Source organism: Petaurus breviceps, unplaced genomic scaffold (genome assembly GCF_028583685.1).
Source record: "Petaurus breviceps papuanus isolate PSGF00001 unplaced genomic scaffold, PetGlider_PUasm1.0 120, whole genome shotgun sequence".
In the NCBI taxonomy this organism is placed as follows: domain Eukaryota; kingdom Metazoa; phylum Chordata; class Mammalia; order Diprotodontia; family Petauridae; genus Petaurus; species Petaurus breviceps.
Window position 1 is genome coordinate 3,957,785 of NW_027185627.1, and position 16,740 is coordinate 3,974,524.

Consider the following 16,740-nt stretch of genomic DNA (forward strand, 5'->3'; position numbering starts at 1 on the left):
AGCCTGGTCCTGCCACAAAGCCCCAGTTCAGAAACTAAAGCTGGAAAAATGAGTCAGAGAAGACACCAACCAAACCAAGTCTAATCTTTCTTCCATATGACTGCCTTTAAAATACCTGAAGACAATTATTTTCTCCTCTAAGCTTTCTCTTCTTCACATAAAACATCCTAGTTCTTTCAGTTACTCCTTCTATGATCTTTGCACTCTTATCATTCTACTTGACTTCAGGGGATCCAGTAAGCTTTTCTTCAACCTCTTCAACCTTTGACCTCAAAATCCTGAGCTTTCTTCAAAGCAAAGCTCAGGTGCCATCTCCCATAGAAGTCCTTACCTGATCTCAGCCATTCATGCTCCCCTTTGACCTGAAATTACTTTGTTTTTGGATATATAGTCTATATGGACACATTGCTGTGTACCTTGTTTTATTCCCAAGTAAGCTCCTTGAAGGCAGGGGCTCTTTCACTTTTGTCTGTGTATCTCTATAGCACAGTGTCCAACACACCAGGTGCTTAATAAATGCACATGGAATTGAATTGAACTTCACTCTATTAATGTCCTACTAAAATATGTCATCCAAAACTGAACACTATACTTGAGATATTGTCATACCAAGGCAAAGTATGACAGAACTGTTACTTCTCTCTGAATACAATGACGAAATGGAAGGCCACATCAGCTTTTTTTTTTTTTTTTGGGCTGGCATACTACCTTGTTAACTCATATTGAGCTTGCATTCCACCAGATCTTTTTCATATGAACTACTGACTAGCCTTGTCTCTTATATTGGTTTAAAAAGTTGATACAAGTATAAAACTTTATCTTCATTCCTATTCAGTGTGATCTTAGATTCAATCCATTCTATTCTTTTTGATCATGACCTATTGTTCAGTGTATTAGCTATTGAATCCGTAGTTGTTATTTGCAGATTTGATAAGCATGTAGCCTATGCCTTCAAGTCATAGATTAAAAAAAAAAATAACTTGAACAGAACAGGGTCCAGAGCAGATTTCTAGACTCCTCCCATGCATCCATCATCCATCAATCATTAGTCACCACTGTGGGTGTAATTCAGCAATTTTGAAATCTACCTTTTCTCCATCTATACCTACCCTTTCCATGATAGTAATTACCCATATTCTCCTTGATTTCTGCTCTTTGGCTTGATCTCTATAAGGAAAGGAAAGAGCTTTCTCACCTTTTGATTCTTCAGCTTTGTTTCAACCTGACTTAAGCTGTCGGTCTCTTGGGGCTCATAACTGGGAATGTGGGACAGAAACTGGGTCACATGATCATAGCCGCTGCGGTAGTCAGCATATGCACCTTTAGCTTTCTGCAGACTCTGGGACCTAAAGGGAGGGAAAGCCATAGCTGGTCTTTTGTTTTTAATACTTTAATGGTTTCTGTGGAAATTTCTTTCATGCCTTAAAGTATGAAGACAAAAGACCTGATAGTGTGTGGTTTCACTTCTCAACTTGAGGTAAAGGAGCCAAAAAGTCTCTTGTCTTACCTGTTATTGATCTGCTTAATGAGGTTGTCAAACCGTTGATTGAGCTTGTTGACTTCTGCTTCCTGCCGCTCTATGTCTGCACAGTGCTCCTGGAACCGGCTTGCCAAAGTACTAGAGCATTTCTTAGTCCTTTGCAGATTCTGATCAGCCTCACTGAGGAGGGACCTCTTGGCTTGCAATTCAGAGGCAATAGCCTGAAAAGGAAGGAAGGAAGGAACATAAAAGTGAATAATGACTGTAACCAGAATTTTTGTGAGCCCTATTCAATTACTTTAAATCATCTCTAGCACTTGAGAACCATTGATTGGAATGGAATTCATTTCTTAAGAGAGGAGGTCTTTGTTCAAAATCAGTTTACTCAGTCTGGTCTCAAAGGCTGTATAGATTTTGGAAGGGAACTCAGAGATAGATCATCATGTAGTGCAACCCCATCTCATCTCATAACTGAAGAAACTGAGGCTGAGAGAGATTAGGTAACTTGGTCAAGGTTATCGTGATAGATCTGAGATTCAAATCCAGGTCCTTTGACTCTAAATTCAATGTTCTTCCATTGTCAGGGTGTCTGCCCTGAACCCTTTCAGCCCACATACCACGAGGGATCACTCACTGCTAGCTCCTGCCTCTTGTCATCCAGTGACTGCCCATTCTCAGGTACTGTATCATCCAAGGATAGCTGGTTCTCATACTTGGCCAGCAGCTCTCTACCTCGCTGAAGGCTGCTTTCAAGGCGGTTGGCTCCATCTACCCTATAACACAAAGATATCAGTACAGACGTGGGGAAGCTTCTTCCCATGACAAGATGTTTCCCCCAATATAGTCAGGTTCCATGCCTCCCTATCACTTACTTTTCCTGAGCCGAACTGAGTAGTTGAACAAGACGATCATATTTGTGGTTGGTATCTTCTACACGGGTCCTTAGCAATGGAGTGCTGCCACTGTCAGGAAGTGCTCCAATGAAGGCATCACACTCCTCAGTGCTCCGTGTCTTCTCTGGCTCAATTCGACGAAGTTCATTGGTGATATTCTGCAATAACCAAGGAATCCTCAGAATCCTGTGCAAAACCAGCTAGAGGACTTGGGCTCCCAGGAGAGGATGAAACCAGGTTGGAAAAGTGCAAGAGAAAGCCACATTGCCTAGTGGAGTTTGGGTTGACCAGCCTTCTGGTCTCAAGAGGTAGTTGGGGATCTCGATGGACACACAGATTCTCTATCTCCAGCTCCATTTGTTAGGACAAGATCCTCTGAAGGAGTAAAGTTAAAGGTTTGAAATTTAACTGTTTCTAGGGCTAGCTGGTATGTGACTTGTTTTAAAAATGTATGCTAAAGGTTCATATGAACATAAATTGTGGTGTCCTAGGAGTCACTGGAAATGTGGACTTCCCTCACTGGCACAGAGTTGGGAGTCTGGGTCAGGCCAGAACTTCTAGCCTATACTGTGACACAGATGCTCTAAAGGGTTTTGATTGAGAGTGTTTTCACTTTCTCTGTAAAGAAGCTGGGGCTATAGTTAGTTCTGCTGTTTTTCCCCTTGGCTTTTCTCCTTTGCCCTGTCCAGTACCTTGAGGTCCTTGGCCCGTTCAGCACTGTCCTGCACTGCCCGGCTCTGTTCAAGGGGAGGCCTCAGGATGGCAGTGATTGCTTTTTCCTGTCTTTCTAGGTCGCTGTTCACCTTGTCCAGGCTGGCAAGTAGCTGCCGTCCTTGGAGGTCAGATGCGTCTAGACAGAAAAGAAAGTTAAAGACAAAGGAGGAAGAGACTAAGCCTTAGGGGAATGTGGACAGATCATCCCCATAGAAGGAAGGGACCCTGCCTAAGGCAAGGGGAAAGTCATGCTGCAGTTTTGTTTTTTTTCAATAGTGATACCCTAACTTCACCTGTATGATAGAAAAATATTACACTAGTATAATGGGATCTACCTATATTTTATTCTCTTTGAATAAGAAAGGATTCTATAGTAAGCAGTAGAGATAGCCTTCCCCCACCCTCCCATTAACTATAGAGCTGACACTTTGGGAGAAGGCCTCTAGTTCCTTCAGCCTACAACCCTCACCTCTCCACTTCTCAGTTCTGGAGACCTAGAGTGTTTCCCCAGAGGTGAGTGAATCATATCCCATTTAGGTAGATATTTCTTTCTCAGCCTTGCTCCTAACTGCCTCCTTTTACATATCCTTATGGGCTTCTAGCTTTCAAATGAGAAAGCACCTTTTATCTGGCAACATAGGACTTCAAGTAGGGCTTCTAGCTCTCTACTCACACTTCAGAACATACACACTATAGCCAGAGAGGTCAGTTCTTGGAGTTCAACTTACTGCTGCTTTCAGGTTAGTTATAGTTGCTCTAGACATTAGTTTCTCCAACTAGGTCAAGAAAATTCAGACCCTCCTCAAAGGAGTCTGAAAAGGAAAACTTGAGAAATGTATTGGGCTTAGAAGAGCCAGGGCTCTAGGCTCATAGGAGGGAGGAAAGAAATAAGCTTTTGTACTTACCTCCAGGGTTCTCTGTCTTGAGAATCTCGTACCGCTGCTTTAGAGCAGCCTTACTCCCAGCTGCTTTCTGCTTCACACTCCGGTATTGATTGCTTAGACTGAAAACAAAGCATATACCTCTGAAGTATGAGCCACTCTTCCCAAATCGTGACCATTCCAGGTATAATGCCCAAATATATGCCCTTATGCATAGGCTCTGACAGCTTCATAATGCCGATCAGGCTTATAGAATCTGTCTCTCTTCATCTCCTGAGCCCTCATGAGGATATCAGCACCAACCCATATGATGCTTGGGGTGGCAGTGGTGCTGTTCGTATTCCCCTGAAATCAAGAGTGGGCTAAAAAGCTCAAATCAGTCATATTTTCGGATGAAAATAGACCCACCAAGGAGCCCAGAGGAAAACTCCCAGGGAAAGATGGTAGATAGGCAATATCTTAGATACCCATTGGCATTTGCTTACAAATCTCAACCGTTCTTCTAGAATAAGGAGACTTTTCTTTAGCATACCTGTCAATGAGTTCGAGGGCCTCAGGGTCAGTAGGAGGAATCATGAAACAGACAGCAGGTGCACTGAGCTTGTTCCCAGAGCTATCTGCAATATCCCAATTCTCCCCATTGTTCTTCTGTAGAGTGTAACTATATCCACGAGAAATAAGACCCTAATGGGGACAGGCCAAAAGAATTAGAGAAGACATTTCACCCAACTATCTCTGGCAGAAAGGCCCTAAGTAGTGTGATCATTTTTGTCTGCCTAGGAATTGCTTTTTCTTCATTTGCTTTGCAGACAGGGTAGGGGCATTTCAGGCTGCTACTAATCCCTAAGCTGCAGAGGGAGCATAGAAGGGACGCTGTCTGGCTCTCAGGAGAGTCTATCTTCCTTCAAACATGGTAATTCTTCAGTAGCAGTCTGCTTCCTTAGAGAAATGAGCTCAGTTCTACTCCCACTCTCTCCAACCTCCAGAATGTAGATTTTTATCTTCTTATACAGAAATACTTCAGTAAATGTCAAACTGAGGAATCCATGAGCGAAGGGCAGGCTGGTTTACCTGTTCACTTTCAAAATCACAGAGTGCTTCCACAGGGATAGGTTTGAGAGGTGTTTCACGGCGGTACTTGAGGGGTACCACTTGCTGGCCACGTTTCTGTAGAGACCGTATCACATCATCGTACTTGTCCAGAGCTTTTTCCTGATCCTGAATAGGAAGACAGGAGACTGAAGCCAAACAATTCTCTCTGGAGATAGGTGGGGTATGTCTGATATCACTGGGCAGAGAATATTCTCAGGGCCACACTGTCAAAGGGCTATTGGATATGTCAGTGGTAGACTAGAATCCCAAAGTGAAGTGAAGAGGGGTGGTTTCCAAGTCCTGGGTTGGGAGATTAGGAGAGGGGAGATGTCCTTAAGCCAGCTATGGGGTGGTTGGCCCAAACACTCACATCCAGATCCTGTAGTAAAGATTCAATTTGGTATCTGTCTTTGAATTCGGGACTGTATTTCTGGTTTAGGTCTGTGTCTACCTTCCTCAGCAACTCCTGGGCATCTTTGACATCTTTGTGAAACTGTGGAAGACAAAGTGTAACAAATCCATCACAAGCAGGAAACCTACAATCCCTAGTGACTTCTGAGGGCTACAGCTTTGATGTAAAAAAAAAACTGAGAAGGAAATTTGGGGGAGAAGCTAAGTATCCCTCCTCAGTCTAAAACATTGATGTGTATAGGTGGTCAGCTGTGTAAGGGGCTACCATTCCCTACTACTTACATTTTTGGAGTTTGTCTTACCTTCTTTATCTTGAGACTTCCATAGCCTAAGCAAGAAATGCTGGGGATTCCTTTATGCACAAATCACAGATGTAGGAGAAGACTGAGGGGCTTTAGGACTATTTGAGGGGGTACTGAGATCTCTACTCCCAATCCCCAATTCACTAAAGGCTCTGTTTCTACCAACATAAAGTTTTTGTTAAATAACCACTTGAGTGGTTGATTTGAAAGTTATACTGTTTAGAAGTTATCACTATAGTGGATCACAGTAGCAGGCTAATGCCCCACGACCTTCCTATCAGCCCAGTCTTGCCATGTAGCTATATTCTTCATATAGTTTTCTATCTCTTCTTCCTTCTCCTGTCCCCTAAATGTGGACATAACCTATGGCTCAACCATCTGCTCTTTTTCTCTTGATACTTTTGCTCCAGGAGATCTCATTCATTCTCTTCAATTATCACCTCTACATAGATTATCAAATACACAACTCCAGCCCATGACCTCCAATCTTTGTTTTAGTCCCACCTTGCCAAATTTCTGCTTGATATTCCTCAACTTGTCTAAAACTGAACTTGCCATTCTTCCTTCCCAAGCTACCTCCTGCTGTCCCTTGTTTTTCTCAATACATTGTGCCATCATTTCCCAGTCACTGAAACTTGGAATCATCCTTGAATTCTTTGTCTTTTTTTGTCTCCCATATCCATTTCATCCTTTCATAATGTTTTGCACCTGTTCTTTACTTTCTATTCCTATTAACCCTCTCTCCCCTGTCCTGACTCTTCTCTATCTCCCAGTTCTTATCACTTCATTCCTGAAGAATTCATTCTCCACTGGGCTCCTGGTCTTCCTACAAATGGCCATCAGATGACTCTAATGCACATACCCTTTTCATGTAATTTTCCTGCTACATCACCTTCACTTGGCTTTAATAATATCAAGCTTACAGTACAGTGTTTTAAGGTTTGTAAATTATTTCATTTGATTTATACAGCAATCCTAGGAGACAGGAAGCACTATAATCTAAATTTAACAGATAACAAAACAGGCACAAAAAGGCTAATTTGTCCAAGGTTATATGGCCAGTATTTGAAAGGGTCGACATAAAAGAGCTAAAACTAAGGCTTGGTTCTAGGGCATCAAAATTGACAAATTAAACTCTGTACCAGGTGAACCCCACTGGCCTTCGAAGCAGTGGCCTAATGCTGATCTGGGGACCTAGTGTTCAGCAGTCTCCATCTCCTCCCCACAAAGTGGCGCCTCAGGGTTCATTCTTACCTATCTCTTTCCCCCATCATGGGTTGGTATCTGGGGTCTAACTCCCAGGACAGTTGATTTGAGGGGATATTTAGTGCCAGTTGCCCTCAGAACTTTTACGGTGTTTATTTGCCAGAATTGCTAGTTATGGCTTTGATTCAAATCCAATCCAGTGTTCTTCCCCTACACCGTGTTATTTCTCACTTTTCCACTGCAGAAATAGGACTGGTCTACAGTTCATCCTGTGTATTCTTACCTTAAACTGTTGTTCAAGACATTCGCTCCATCTCAAATACCTGTTCTTTTTTTCTTTATCTGAATCCTACAAATTCTTTAAAGGCAATGTAAGCGAAACCTTTGCTGACCACTTTAGCCCATAGTAATCTGCCCCTCTTCTAAACTCCTTCAGTACTTATTAACTGTATATAGCAATACATATTGCCTTATATTGTAAATATCTTTTGTTTTTGCTTCTTTTTGGAGGGGGAGGGCAGGGCAATTGGGGTTAAGTGACTTGCTCAAGGTCATATAGCTAGTAAGTGTTAAGTGTCTGAGGCCGTATTTGAACTCAGGTCCTCCTGACTCCAGGGCCGGTGCTCTAATCAGTGCACCACCTAGCCTGCCCTGTAAATATCTTTTTACATACATACATTGTTTCTTCCAACTGAAAGTAAATTCCTCAGAGTCAAGAACTAAATCTTATATGTCTTTGTATCATACTTGGCACTTATCATAGTACCTTAAACGTAGAAGTATCTAATAAATATATGTTGATCAATTTTGGGTTCCCTCCCCTTTTAATTCTCTCTTCCCAGAACTCCTGGTTCTCATAAGAAGGATTGGGAAAATTCTGGAGGTCTCTGGATTCTGTCTTTAGGTTTTCTTGTGTATATTTGATCCTCTTGAAAACACACAAAAAAGGGGACTTCTGGCAAAAAGGTTGAGTAAGAGGTTAGGTATAAGCTCCATTTCCCCTTACCATCTCAAAATAGCTAGAAATGCATCAAACAGATAACACCCACAAGAAACTTGGACATATCAGCTATCTTAGGGACAAATGAAGCTTGTAGGAGTCAGTTCCCACAACACCTGGTGATAGTCCTCCATGTATTTCAGATGACTCTCTTCACAGATGAGCAGGTTAAGATATTCCTTCCAGTCAGCATGAACAGCCTCCATGTGAGCCTAGAGACAAGAGAAGACATGATATAAGCATTCAGGTTGCAGCAGAATCACAACTGGTAGGCATGTGTGGGTAGAGTTCCTGAACCCAGAAAGGTAGGCTGGGAGTCCTGCTCAGGATTGGAAACTGCCAATCAGAAGAGTGTTGACATGGAACCTCTGTTAATCAGACCCCGTCATATAGAAATCTGACCCTCCCAACAGAGAGAGTGATGAAGAGGGGAAAGAGGGAGGTCACTTTGAGGTTGCCTGTAGTACAGGATGTCTGAAAGATGGAGTGAGTGAGAAGGATAGAGTCGAGGCTTCAGCACAGAGCCAAAGTAGCGAGAATGCATTTTGGAGTGTGCACACATGGGCTCAGGGTGGTGTGTTTGGGAGAAGCAGATGCATGCACCCATTGAAGAGAGTGAAAAGCATCTGAATTGCTGAGATGTTTGAAAACTCAGGAGTAAGTGACTCCTGGTTCTCCTAAGAGGATGAAGTGAAGAGATTGTTCTTGAGATCTCTGAACTGGGCAGTACCTCAATCGAATTCCTCCCTGGGTGTTCAGCAGCCAGCAGCTGATCGCCTTCACTGTGTAGCTTGTTAATTCTCTCCTCTTTGGCCTCCAGGTTTCGGTTGATAAAATTCTAGGAAGTGCAATAGTATTAGATTTCTCTGAAGTCCCTTTGTATCTTGACTCTTATTATGCTTATCTTTCCAGATTCTGTCACCCACTCAAGCTAAGTTCATTCACATATCTGAAGATCCTGCATGGTCTTAAATTAGGCCTTTTCTAAGAAATTATGACTAAGACCTTGAGACTTGTACACACACACACACACACACACACACACACACACACACACGGAAGGAAGAAATGTTCTTATCATTCCTAGGTGCAGAGCTGGAAAGAATTTTGGCGGCCATCACGTTCAACATCCTGATTTTATAGATGAGTCTCAGAGAGTGACTTGCCCAAGGTAATATATGTAGTAAATGCCAGAGGTTAGATTAGAACATGGGACTTCAGACCCATTGCTCTAGTCCTTCTTTCCCTTTGCTTCTGTGGCTGGGAGGAGGGTCCCAGCTGGTTCTAAGACATTAGGGCCCCCCAGTCATTGACAAGGCACTATGACTTTGTGTTAGGAGGTGTACAGAGGTCTTAATAGGATTGTAGGGACCAAAGCTCAGCTAATCACTTGTTCTGGACACATCAGAAACCACTGTTCCAGACTGAGCAAGCACCTCATACTGGCGGCGGCGGCTGGGGTAGTCTAGGTTTCGGTCGCTCCAGTCGTATTGCATTCGACCTTTGGCCTGCTGGTCCAACCAGTACAGCTCATTGGTGCAGCGCTGCATGTAGTCCTGAAGTGAGCTCAGGTGCTGCTGCCTTGCCTGGGATCCTGCCTGTTTATGACAGAAGAAACAGGTGTGGGTCATGGCTGCCACCTACCTTCTTCTGCCATGCTGGCATCCTAGGGCAGCTTCGCCGTCAACACAGAGTGTTGGGAGAGTATGGTTTCCCAAGTTGTCCCCCATTAAAAATTCTCTTCTGTTCCTACTTGAGTATCAGGGATATCTCTACCCCCTTACTGCTCCATGGCCCCGTCCCTCGTGCTTCATCACCTCTTTCTCATTTCTTGTTAACTCTTTACCAACAAAAAGGAATTTCTCACCAGTAGTTTTTGATATTTGGCCTGGAGGTCATTGTTCTGTTCCTATGAATAAAAAGACATAGATCAGAAGAGAGAAACCCAGACTCCCTTATCCTACCCTCTCCCTATCCTTCAGATTTTTTTTCATGGTTTCTGTTGTACCTTATCTCCTTCCTTGGCAATATGGGGACCAATAGCTTTGACCTCATTGTGAAAGATGTTGTGTTCCTCTACCTGATGGTCAACTAGTGGTAGGTCTGTCCCAAAGTTCTGATTGCCAAGCATGTCCTGAAAAAGAGGGAAGGCAAGAAGTTGCAGGAAAGAGAGAAGGTTTAGGACACAGTGAAGGTCTATGCCTAAAGCATAAGCAGCATTGTACTCATTCATCCACACTTCACCAGACCTTACAATGAAGTCCTTCCTGGTGCAAAAAGGTATTCCTAACTAATCCAGAGTTGTAGAGAGAGGCTCTGTTGAATTCCCATTGCCCCTGAATGACAGACATCTCTTATAAATCAGGCTAGGGCTCCTGTACTTGGCCAATGATAACATATATCATAAAGCATTTCATACATACACACACACACACACACACACACACACACATATATATACATATATATAATCTCATTTAGTCTTTGCTATGACCTATGAAACAGGGAGTACAACTATTATCCCCATTTTATAGATGAGAAATTTGAGGCATAGTGAAGTTAAGTCAAACAGCTACTAGATGGCAGAACTAAGATTCTTCTGATTCTAAATTCAGCAATATTTCCACTGTCCCATGCTGCCTCTTAAGGAAAAGAGACAGGGTCTAGGAGGCAGCCTCCCAACATAATAGAGAGGTCTCTCATTGACCAAATCCTGGGACTGTTTCCAGAAAGCATTGAGCAAGTTCTGACTCTCATGTAATCATCCATTTTTCTGTCACCTAGCACCTCACTGATGAACAAGCATTTAAAGGAGTGCCTTGTCACTTCCAGGGTCAGCCTTGTGCAGGAAGGGTCATACCAGTTTCTCATCAACCACAGACGACCAGTTGACCTTTGGATCCACCTCCTTAACCGTCAAATTGTAAATCTGATTGTGCTTTGTGCGGAGGTTTGCCACCCGTTCCTTCAATTGGCGGACACTGAGGAGAAAGAAAATCCAAACTCATCAGCTGTAAAGTGCTGACTTCAACCTGTATCTTCAAAGTCAGCATGAAATAGTGGATAGAGAGCTAGCCTGAAAGCCAACAAGACCTGAGTTCAGATCCTGCCTCTGACACTGAGAATTCTTTAAGATTGCACATTGAAGAGAACGTATACCAATGAAATCACAGGTCTGGGCCCTGTCCCTACTTCCAGAGTAATTGCCTTACCACTCTCTTGGACCTCTTGTTCAAGATTTGGCCTCCATATATGGGGTATTTCAGGTGTCCTCTGATTCGTTCCTCCCTTATCTCCAGAATAATCCCAAATTCTGAGAAAAAAATTTAACTTCTACACTGATTTCAAATCCAAGAACAAAGAGGGTAAAGCCACTACTCCATGGTTCTAGGTTGGTGGGAAGCACTGAAGAAACTTCTGAGAGAAATTACTGTTATTGAAAGGGAGCAAATACTCTGGAGTTAGGGGACAACAATGGTTCTTATAAAACTAACTTAAATTACTAATGGGAACTTTTTAAACTGAGACAAAGTATTTAGCTTCTCACTCCTTGGCTCTAAGTAAAGTATATACCATAGGTGATCTCAGCAAAGAAGCAGGCTAAATAATCTGACTTGGGGAACGGGCCCTACTCCAGTGAAGTCACATTTTGTCCTTTCCTAGGAGGGAACATTTTCTCCTTCGTCTTGCCTCCCTACCTCCTTTGCCTTATTTTCCCTCCTCCCTCTTCCTGAACAGTCTTCAGTGACCCAGCATTAGGAGAATATGGCTTTGCTCATCCCTGCCAGTGAATTACCATGACCAAGGTTCAGATGGAGTGTGATGGCCTTCAGTGAATGCAGCGTTGGCAGTATACAGCATAATCCCACAAAGCAATACTATAATCCCACAAAGCGGCACTGGCCTCCCGCATCCCTCATGCCTCTGGGCAGGGAGCCCAGCATCTGCATCTGATACTAATAGGATTGAAACACAAAACACAAACTAGACCTACTCTTCGGCAATCATATCTCCCTGGGGGTGTTTCATGTGCTTAGCAATAGCTGCATCTCCCTCCAAAACATAGAGGAGTTTTTCAGACTCAGAAATCTTCTGGAGTGAGTGTTCTCGGTGTTGAGCCGGCTGGCCCTCCTTAATTTTTGCCAGGTCCTGTGGGCAAAGGGAAAAAAATCAGGCTGGAGCAGGGGCCACTGTGTGAATAATGATATTGTACAAGAAAGCAGTGCATGGAGTCAGGAAGAGGAGGAATTTTTTCCAAAGAATACCCTCTCAAACTCAACCTAGGTCAATCAGCAAGTGCGTGTGTGTGTGTGTGGTGTGTGTGTGTTGTGTATGTGTTGTATGTGTGTGAGTGTGTGTGTGTGTGTGTACGTCTAACTTCAGTACTAACCTTTTAGTTACAGTATGTTAAAACCAGAAGTGATGTTGTTTCCAACATCTTTATTTCATGAGAAAGGGCTATTCGGGGTTTCTATTTAATCATGTACTACCAAAAATCATCTATTAGCAAGTGTTGGTGATGGTTTATATTGACACTCAGTGATCCTCAAGGCATGGTTCAGGGACCCTTGGGGGTCCCTGAGACCTTTTCAAGGGGGTTGAGAGGTCAAAACTATCTTCAAAATAGTGACAAGATGTTTTAACTTCAAATACACGCATGCATCTATATCTATATATCTACACACAGACACACACACACATATATCACAAAAATTCTTTGTGGGGAGGATCCTCAATTTATGAGAGTATAAAAAGAGGCCCTGAGACAAAAAAAAATTGGAGGACTGCTGCCCTAGATCATAGGACTGATCATGGTTTTAGAACTGGAAATGACCTTAGAGGCCGGCACTTTCAACTCCTTCATTTTCCAGACTGAGGAACTGAGGCACAGAGATGTTAAGTGACTTGCCTACAGTGACACAACTAGTCTGATTCTTTGGCAGGACCCTAAGTCCAGCACTCTATTCCCTATTCACTGTGCCGGCTAGTGGCCTCCACTAAGTATCTTTGAATGATGCAGTGAAGGCAGTTCTTTTGTCTCTTCTCAACAGTGCCTACCACAGTGACGGGTACAAAGCAGGTGTTCAGTATATGCTTGTTAACTAACTCATTGCTGAGCCCTCGTGATTTCAATACAAACATTCCCTCTTAGGTAAAAAGTCAGTTTTTAGTTTCATTTGGTGTAAATTAGCTTCTGCATATTACCAGGGATCACTCGTACACAAGGAGTAGCTTTACAAAAGGTAGACAAACAAAAAGTAACCTAAAGCAGCATAGAAGAAATGTCATCAGGTAAGAAATCAGGCAATCGAGGAGAGGGAGAGGGGGGAGGGGAAGAGAGATAGAGAGAGACAGAGACAGAGAGACAGAGAACAGATGGAGAGCTCAAGTTTTATGCCAGGGGCTATGAAATAATGAAAGAACCAAAGGAAATATGTTGGGGATATCTTCTGTGGAGGATTTATAGAAATTCATGGGAAAGGATCTTATAGGACAAGAAGGTACGTATGGATTGAAATCTGTATCTGTGAAGGAGGTATCCAACCAAGCTGATGGGATCACAGCCATCGAAGTATAAAGCCAATTTAGCATCTCAAACCATCCAAGATCCATGAGAACTTGGCAAGCCCTTAGTCTTGATGAGACTTCTAACATTGTTCTCTGTACCCTGGGCTCAGGGCTGTCACCATGTAACAGCGCTGCTTATTGTTCTCTGTACCCTGGGCTCAGGGCTGTCGCCATGTAACAGCGCTGCTTGGGGTGGGAAACATCATTATTATCTTTCCAGGAGGCCAGTCTTACATCAAGGAAAAGAGCATTTTGCTCACTATCCATCTCCCTGCCCTGAAGGAAGTGTGAAATGTGGGAAGGAAGGGCGAGAGATGAGACATGAAGAATGAGATACGAAGCTGCATTTTAACTGACATTAAAGGGCAAGGTTAAAAAGGTGAGGGGCGGAAGAGCGAGGAGTGGGGTGTGAGGTAAGATAGAGGAAGGAGAAGGGGAAAGATGGAGTCTATATGTAGAGCCAGGTGTACATCTAGCCCCATGTCAAGGAATATGTATATATAGTATTGTATATGTACATATATAGTATTGTATATGTACACATGCATGTAGTATGTGCGTGTGCACATGATATCCCATATACACGTATATTATATCACACAATACATGTGTGTATATGTATATTGTATCCTATATGTGTATGTATTATGGGAATGTATATGTATACACACATATGTATATATTGGGTTCATCAGCCTAGATGATAATTGAAGCCATAGGAGCTGATGTGATAAGGAGAAAGCGTAGAGAGACAGAAACAAAGGCCGAGGACAGAGCCTTGAGGAACATTCATGCTAAGGGAGAAGAAGAGTCATGATGATCCAGCAAAGGAGACTCAGAAAGAGTGAGAATGGTAGGAGAAAAATCAGGAGGGAGGGGTGTCACAGAAGCCGAGTGAAGAAGGAATATCCAGGAAGGGCTGCCCAAGAGGATCAAAACTGCAAAACTCAAATAGGCCATTGAACGTAGCAGCCCCGAATCATCAATAACTTGATTTATTTTTGGAGGGGGGTAAGGCAAGGCAATTGGGGTCAAGTGACTTGCCCAAGGTCACACATCTAGTTAAGTGTCAAGTGTCTGAGGTAGAATTTGAACTCAGGTCCTTCTGACTCCAGGGCTGGTACTCTATTCACTGTGCCACCTAGGTGCCCCCATGAATAACTTTAGAGAGAGCACTTTTGGTCAAGTGGTGGGATTGGATGTCAGATAGGGATGTAAGGGACAGAAGATTGAGTGAGTGGTGAAGAAGGGAAGGCAGTAAGAACAGAAAATTCTTTCTAGGAGTTTGGCAGTGAAATGGAGTAGAATTAGAACAGCTTCAGATCCAGAAATGATAACATAGAAGGCTTTTAAAGTATAGAGCAGAGGAGCTGAGGGAGCTCATGATATCAATGGCTCAGATTTTCTTAGTAAAGAAGGCAATGACATCTACTAACAGATAGGGAATTAAAGGAATCATTGAGGATTCAAGAGAAAGTCTGGAAAAGCTATTGGGGCACTGGATTGGACATTCATTGGAAGAAAAAGGTTTATCATGTTGCAACCAGGGGACAGATAAGATTAGATAACATGAATTTGTAATGGACACAATGGTATGACTTCTTGCATGCCCATTCAGGAGGTGGGGTAAGTCCATGGTTGAAGACTGCAGCATGTGAACAGTGGTAGGACAAGAAAATCAGGGGATCAGAGTGGAGGACAACATATAACTGAATTGTTAGCTATTGGATCAAGACTGTTTAAGGGAGAAAAACGAAGGCTAAGGAACTGGGTAAACAGGAGTGACAGAGGGACTGGAAGCAGTGGTGAGAATGAAGGAGGAATGAATTAAAGGAGGAATGAAACATAGGGAGAGATGGAAGCGCAAGAGGTTTTAAACAAAGAAGGGAATTTCAGATCAGAATCATGGAGATAGCCTCAGTTATAGCTGCTGGTGAGTTGAGGTCTAAGGTATGATCATCCTTGTAAGTGACTGAACTAACGTGAAGCTGTTGTCCAGGTGTTCGGATGCCCTCAGAGCTCATCTTTCCTTCTTGACTAACACAGCTGTTTATGTTCCAGGAAGCAGACTTCAGTTTTTGCAGGAATAGTCAATTCAACACATCATGTTAGAGAAGTCTTATTTCTGATAACCCTGGACATAGGATTAGATGTAGAAGTAGCTTCTTCCTTTCCTCAGTCACTAAATTTAGTTTAAATGACATTCTTCCTTTGAATAACATTCAAGATTAGTGTGATATCTGAACTTGTCCCAAAGAAGTACAGAGGCAGTTAACACCTGAGATAGCCAGATGTAAGGGAGAAGGAAGTTGTTGGGGATCATGCACAGAGAAAAGGTACAGAGAAGGGCCAGGGCTGGGGTGGATTACCACTTCACAAAAAGGAACCACACAAGAGGGGTGAGTTAGTTGGTGCCAAGAGGGGTGTGGTAGGATAAGATAGTGGTTGTGGGATAGCAAAGTGCCGGATACTTACACTTTGCATCTTGGAGTCAGTGTCCACGATGTTTCTCTCCACCTGATCGGCATTCTTTTGAAGTTGCTCAATCAACTCTGATAGCTCTTTACTAGAGATACTGTGAAAAAAGGAGCTGATGTGAAGGACTAGATTTTCAGAAACTTGCTCTTATCCTCCCTGAATGCCAGAGACATGGCTCCTCAATTGGTCCCTCAATCCTTCCTGATACTTACCCTTCTGAGTAAGCCTCTGAACTTACTTCTGGTTTCTTGACATCCAGACTAAGAATCACAGACTGCCAAAGTAGCAGATCTGGGTGGAATCTCTCTCTGATCTTGATAATCTCCAGAATAGATGCAAGACAGGGTTCTGGTAAAAGGATCAGTCCCCATGGTCCCCTTGAGTGGATCCCCATTGTAGGACTTGAGTATATGAGCCTTCAGAGTTGCAGCTGACCCCATGCCTAAAAGCCACAAGTGTGGTGGAACACTAATATTCTTTCCTAGAATACTGTCTGCCTTCCAGGTCACATGTTATATTAGGGTACTGACCTGGAGTATGTTCTTGTTTAGGGGTATATCTTTGCATTAATTCATTCATCACCCAATCCAACCAATCCAACCCCATGCTCAGTTCTGCGGGAATGTAAATATAATAATGATGACGAAGATAATAATCACACAGGAGAAAACAGTTTGAAGAACATCTCAGATGCTAGTCTGATCTACTTGGCAAG

At 43.0% G+C, this 16,740-nt stretch overlaps 1 protein-coding gene across 2 annotated transcripts in view; it reads right to left on the reverse strand.

Annotated features, from left to right (window-relative positions):
• The window catches only part of PPL (periplakin), a 23,084-nt gene extending 6,908 nt beyond the window's left edge, over nucleotides 1–16,176 (reverse strand). For both annotated transcript variants that reach the window (XM_069089686.1, XM_069089677.1), the window contains exons 1-17: nucleotides 16,023–16,176; nucleotides 11,974–12,128; nucleotides 10,840–10,960; nucleotides 9,988–10,113; nucleotides 9,847–9,888; nucleotides 9,416–9,577; nucleotides 8,710–8,817; nucleotides 8,096–8,191; nucleotides 5,431–5,553; nucleotides 5,040–5,186; nucleotides 4,501–4,652; nucleotides 3,993–4,090; nucleotides 3,066–3,223; nucleotides 2,353–2,531; nucleotides 2,115–2,253; nucleotides 1,508–1,701; nucleotides 1,196–1,346 (exon numbers count right to left, since the gene is read on the reverse strand). In XM_069089686.1, the coding sequence (XP_068945787.1) occupies nucleotides 1,196–1,346; nucleotides 1,508–1,701; nucleotides 2,115–2,253; nucleotides 2,353–2,531; nucleotides 3,066–3,223; nucleotides 3,993–4,090; nucleotides 4,501–4,652; nucleotides 5,040–5,186; nucleotides 5,431–5,553; nucleotides 8,096–8,191; nucleotides 8,710–8,817; nucleotides 9,416–9,577; nucleotides 9,847–9,888; nucleotides 9,988–10,113; nucleotides 10,840–10,960; nucleotides 11,974–12,128; nucleotides 16,023–16,031 (2,160 nt within the window). In that variant the 5' untranslated portion in view covers nucleotides 16,032–16,176. The remainder of the gene's footprint in view (nucleotides 1–1,195; nucleotides 1,347–1,507; nucleotides 1,702–2,114; nucleotides 2,254–2,352; nucleotides 2,532–3,065; nucleotides 3,224–3,992; nucleotides 4,091–4,500; nucleotides 4,653–5,039; nucleotides 5,187–5,430; nucleotides 5,554–8,095; nucleotides 8,192–8,709; nucleotides 8,818–9,415; nucleotides 9,578–9,846; nucleotides 9,889–9,987; nucleotides 10,114–10,839; nucleotides 10,961–11,973; nucleotides 12,129–16,022) is intronic.
• Between the last annotated feature and the right edge of the window lie 564 nt (nucleotides 16,177–16,740).